The sequence below is a fragment of the Neopelma chrysocephalum genome, unplaced genomic scaffold (assembly GCF_003984885.1).
Source record: "Neopelma chrysocephalum unplaced genomic scaffold, ASM398488v2 Primary Assembly neopelma1_274, whole genome shotgun sequence".
Lineage (NCBI taxonomy): Eukaryota > Metazoa > Chordata > Aves > Passeriformes > Pipridae > Neopelma > Neopelma chrysocephalum.
The window spans coordinates 2,138,085-2,143,536 of record NW_020897936.1 but is presented as its reverse complement, the minus strand read 5'-3'; the positions used below and the strand labels follow the sequence as shown (position 1 = coordinate 2,143,536).

Sequence of the window (5,452 nt, the reverse complement as noted above, 5' to 3'; positions counted from 1 at the left end):
GGAGGAGGGCGAGGGGGCAGCTGGAATCGGACAAGTCTGCTGGGTGATGCTGTAGTGGGCGAACACAGCTTTAACGTCCTTTGCCAAGTGGCAGCCCGTCTGAACACTGCTGACGAGGTGCTCGAGGCAGCCTCTCCACGCCGTGCCCCGGTGACAAAGGCACGGAGGCCACGCGGGTGTCCCAAGGCTCCGCTCCCCAGCGGGAATGGTGGGGACAGGGGGAACCAACTCCTACCGGGCACCCGGGGACCTCCAGCCGGGGGCTGCCAGGCTGAAGCTCTGCCCTAGGGAAAGTTCAACCAGTTCTGCAGGGGCGCGGGGGTGGAATACAATAAGGTACGGGGAGCGGGGGGGAAGAGGAGGAGGGGAAAAAAAAGAGAGGAGTCAGGAAAAACTTGCGCCCCGGCGCCGGCTGCTCCCAGGCCCCCGGTGCAGACCTGCTTGCTTCTCTCCTCCGCTGCCTTCTTGTCCGCCTCGGCTTGCTCGGCTCTGTCCAAGGCGTTCTCCTTGTCCAGCTTCAGCATCTGCATCTTCTTCTTGATGGCATCCATGGTGGCGGTGGGTTAGGGCGCGAACCCGCGCGAACTGCTCCCGAAAGTAAAACTTGTAAAGGTGCGGGACAGCCCCGATCCGGACGCGGGCGCGGCCCCCGGGGGAGCGGAGCGGAGCTGCGGGGCTGGTCCGTGCGGGACGGGGCGCCGGCCGAGTGCAAGCGGCGCGCACGGAGCGCCTCACAGATATGTACTTTCCCAGGGGGCTGACTGCATTCCTCAAGACATCCAATACTTTTTTGGAAAGGGCTTTTTTTTTTTTTCTTCCCTCCCTCCCTCCTCCGTTCGTCCCTACCCCTTTCCCTCTCTCACTGCCCCTTGGCTTTTTTTGGGAAGCGCAGCCCTCCCATTCGCTGCCGCCTGCCATTTGACCGTAGATATGACTATATATGGGATGAGATGGGCGAGGTAAGGCGGGGGAGCAATTTGTTCCCATTTCCAGATAGGCAGGACGGGACGCTTCGCTGCTACTCCTGGGGGAGAAAAAACCCCACGAAAGGCAGCAAGCGGGAGCGCGGGGAGCGGAGGAGAGGGGCCGCAGGGTGGGGGACACCAGTCCCGTGCTGGAGCCGTCCCCACCCCTGGAAATCAATGTTCTACAGCACCAGGGTGGCGGAGCCGACGGGGGAACACGCGGGGCTGCGGGGCAGGGGTGCTGGCGGAAGGGCAGGAAGGGGTTAACCGCATGCACGTACGGAATGAAGCGTTCGGAGACCTTCCCCCGGCAACCGGAGGAGGAGAAGGAGGAGGGGGAGGAGGAGGGGGCACCTCAGCCGTCTGGCTGCGGCAGATGCGGGCGGCGGGTGCTGGGCCGGCCCCACAGCGCCGAGCACGGAGCCCAGACTTCGTGGCGAGACCCCGGCGGGGCTGGGCAGGGATTCGGCCGGGACCCCCAGCGAGGGGAGGGGGCCGAGGTGCCATCCTGACCCCCGGGACAGGTGACCATCGAGGGCACGGCAGCGCTCTCCACTCCTCCCCCGGGGAAGGCAGAGCTGCCAGCAGCTCCCAGTGCTTCCCCAGTGCACCGCTGGCTCTGCAGGGAGAGGTGCCTCGGTGCTGCCCATGGAAGGGTCGCAAACAGCGGCCTGGAAGGAAAAGGCAGAGGAGAACTTCTGCAAGGCTCAACCGCTGGCTGCACTCCCGGGGGTAGCCAGAGCTGCGAGGGATGGAGCCCAGGGACGGCTGGGGCACAGAAACTGGCTGCAGAGGTGACTTGCACCCTTCTGTAACGCCAGCGAGAGACAGGCAGCAGAGACAATTAACAAAATAACATATAATTAAGTAGAGACCTATTTAATTCACTTCTGGTGGGTCTCTCACAGGCTCATCAGCAGAGCGAGCAAGACACAACACGCTGTCCTCAGGACACACGCTCCCTTGTGCAGTGCAGGGAGTACATGGATGTGCACAAGTCCCACAGGACTTGGGTTGCACAAAGAGAAAATTAAGCAGCCTCTTTGTCTACGCTTGGTACTTGCAGCAGGGAATTCCTCCCTGGTGCTGTCACTGGATCAGCTGAACTGATGTTACTTTGCAGGAGGAGGGAATGTCCTACAGCTTCTGGCCCATGGTACGTGCCAGGGCAGTAAGGGCTGGATTTGCAAAGCAGGCCTTGGAGACCACCTCCTGGAGAGCTTAAACAAACTGCACCACGAAGTTTCAGCTCTACAAGATTGCAAAGCCCCCTGAACAGAGTTCAGACCTTCCCCTAACTCCTGAGAAAGGCCACGCTCTGAATCCAGCTATGAACTATCCCAAGTTCAGAGAGGCTCACAACCAGGCTTGGGGATTCATGTGCAGTGCTACCAGAGAGCATGAGGCCACTGCTAAAGTAGAAGCCTTGTGCCTCCTTAAAGAAAAGATGATTTCTCACTGCATTCCTTTGTCATTGCATTGGTTTAATAACCAAACTACTATAACAATAATAGTAAAATAATAGAAAAAGTAATCAAAGTCATTAAATGAAACATGGCACTGTTACAGAATGTTTTAAAACACCAAAGAACAGAGTATTGAAAGAGTCTGCAGATTTAGTCACAACCAACACCAAAGTGTAGTTTTTCTATTTGCGCTTGCCTTGCTTTGACATTTTAGTCAATTAGAACAGATTAGGGCCTTCCTGAGGTGAGTATAGTGAATATTTAAAAGATGCCTAGTTACATATTGTTCAACAACTCGACTGCATTGTTAAACATATCAGTCGGTTTTGTTCCTAGTTTAGGAGAACTTACTCCTCTCTCACAAAAAATTCCTTAAAAAGCATAGAGTATCATGGCTGGGAATGCACTGAGGTAGTTCTTCTCACTTTGGGGAAAGCAAAGACTTGCAAAATTAAACAAACAGTGTCCCGTCTAGCTAATTTGGGAGTGGTGCTGATAGGCTCTTAAAGAATTCCTGTGCAGCTCCATTTTTCTAAAAGAATGTTAGCCATGACATGGGAGCCTCTAGGATACATGAGAAAGTATGAGATATGGGCAGAAGGAAAGGAATTCCAAGTTTTTTATAAAAAATACCTGGAGGATGCAATCACCTCCACAGGAAAAGAAAATCTCGAGGTTCTACTTCCATGAAAATGTCCAGTTAATAAGCTTTGTTTATAGCAAGATGACCCTGTACCCATGGGGCTGAGCTGATGGTGATTTAATTTTTCTTTTCCTCAGAGAGAGAATATGAAAAGTACAGACACGTGTAAACATGCCTGCTATACGTTTCATTAACAATTTCAATTGCTTGGAAATTTCTGTTCCAGCTGGCTAAGAAAGATAGGCTTGGAAATCTAATAGTTTGTGTAGTCCCTCCCTCTTTAATTGACATGTGAAGACAGACTATACAAATTATTTTTGTGTACTGAAAAATGAAGGTAGCTCAAACTTTGTTTTTCTGACATAATACCAATTCTCTAATGGTACTTGTTACCTTTTGTTGTTTTTCACCACAATGCCTAATCTCATCTCATCTCAATCTCATCTCATCTCATCTCACCTCATCTGTGTCACTGAAAATGATGCAGGGACTCCCTAACAGCAGATTCACTTGCTTCTGGGGAGTACCTACTGCACTCATCTTGAATTCTATTAATATAATCAGGCTCTTTAGAAAATCCAGACAGCCAACACAAAGAACGAGAGTGGGATATCTGGTTTTGAAGTTCACAGCTCCTCCTAAGAGTAGGTGATGTTGCCCTTCAGGCTTACTGACAACACAGCACATTTTCCCAGAGTAAGGCTGGAACCTGTTCATGTCACGGTGTTTCTGCCACGTCATGTATCCCTTGACAAAGGCAGAAATTTGCCTTAAGGAGGATCTGCTTTTTGGGCACAGATTGGGCTGGTCAAAGGGGGTTCACACTGTTCATTCTTGGAACAGACAGAAGGGTAGGTGGACATCATCACTTGGAAAACTTCTAACACGCACCTGGAGTTGCTTTTTCTTCTCCTTGGTCTCTCTTTTTTTTTTTAAGGAATATACAGGAAATGACACCTAATTTTATACTACAACTGGTTCTGCCAGTTCTATAAAAACCTGCTTCTTAAAAGATTATTAAGGATTCAAATTAGGTCAGTTAGAGTGAACTCGTAGGCCTGTATGTGCCATTTCAGACGTGGAGTGTTCCCTCAAAGGGAGGCAAATATAAATGAAATACAAACCAATGTCTCAAAGGTCTCTCAACTTCTGCAGCCCTTGTAAAACAGGAAGGTTCATTTTGGACAAAGGGAGCAGCAACAAGACTGTAGCACATCATCCAAAAATAGGAAATTGAAAACATCTGTATTTACCTAGAGAAAAACCAAAAAACCCAATAGATACTGAGGAAATTAGGCAGGTTTTACTACTCCAGTGAGTGTATTTTAGCCTGTAAAGCTCTCCAAGAACTTTGCACTAAAGAAATTGAGGGACAATATTTCTAAAAGAAGCATAAAAGTGGCAAAACTTGCCCTGAGGGAATGGGTCATGTATTCTCCAGCTATAAAGCAGGAGAAGGCCCTAAAATAGAAGGTAGGAATCCTGACAGTTCTCTGCACAGTTCAGGAGGCAACAAACGAGTACAGAAATACTCCTGAACATGCCAATCATGCTCAACACATGCTGTAACTCTATAAAGGGTTTGCTGTAACATTTCCTAGGGAATGGTGAAGAGCAGTTCAACTTTTGTAACTAAGAACTATGGGATGATTTATTGGAAAACAAAGACTTAACTTCTTTGTAAATTATTTTGATAATTTTCCTCTTCAGAGCTTACGTTTCTGTCTGGTTTGTCATTCAAGAAATTAGTGAACTCCTTAAGGATAAAAGTATTTTTAGCACAGTCTTCTGCACCTGCCCTGATCTATAATCCAAGGGTCTACTCAGATACCACACCAAATGCTAAGAAGCTCATGACCTAACTCATGACCTAAGATCTTAAAATAGCTCTGAGGTATTTTTTTTTCCTAAGACTCCTTTCACTCTAATTGCACTACTGTTATTCACTAGTTTTCAGCTGAGCAAACATGTCTCCCAAGATTTTATATTGTGCTTCCTTTTAAAATCAGATTTGCTTTAGCTGGTAGTTATGAATTACTAATGTAATTCCCTGAAAAAAATAAATAAAACCCAAAGATCACTCTCGGTAAGACACTTTCCTACATCCTTCTCTTATAGCTTTGGAGAGTTTTAGACCAAAAAAGATTATTAGATCATTTAAAATAGTTTGCCTGTATTGTTGGATTTACGTTCCACTCAGTGAAGTCTCTATTCAAGTCACTTACTTAAATTTAACTACAGTAATCTAGGGTTTAAAAAAACAGTGTTTAAAAAATCAGTCTTGAAAAAAAATACCCAGTTCCCTTTGATTCAAAGTATGGTATTGTGCAAGAGAAAAGAAGAACCATGAAGAGGATAAGTAACAGAAAAGGGCAAGT

General features: G+C 47.9%; 1 protein-coding gene across 6 annotated transcripts in view; it reads right to left on the bottom strand.

The window, feature by feature from the left end:
• Positions 1–761, bottom strand: part of TPM1 (tropomyosin 1) — a 19,754-nt gene extending 18,993 nt beyond the window's left edge. For all 6 annotated transcript variants that reach the window (XM_027704381.1, XM_027704378.1, XM_027704377.1 and 3 more), the window contains exon 1: positions 438–761. In XM_027704381.1, the coding sequence (XP_027560182.1) occupies positions 438–551 (114 nt within the window). In that variant the 5' untranslated portion in view covers positions 552–761. The remainder of the gene's footprint in view (positions 1–437) is intronic.
• Between the last annotated feature and the right edge of the window lie 4,691 nt (positions 762–5,452).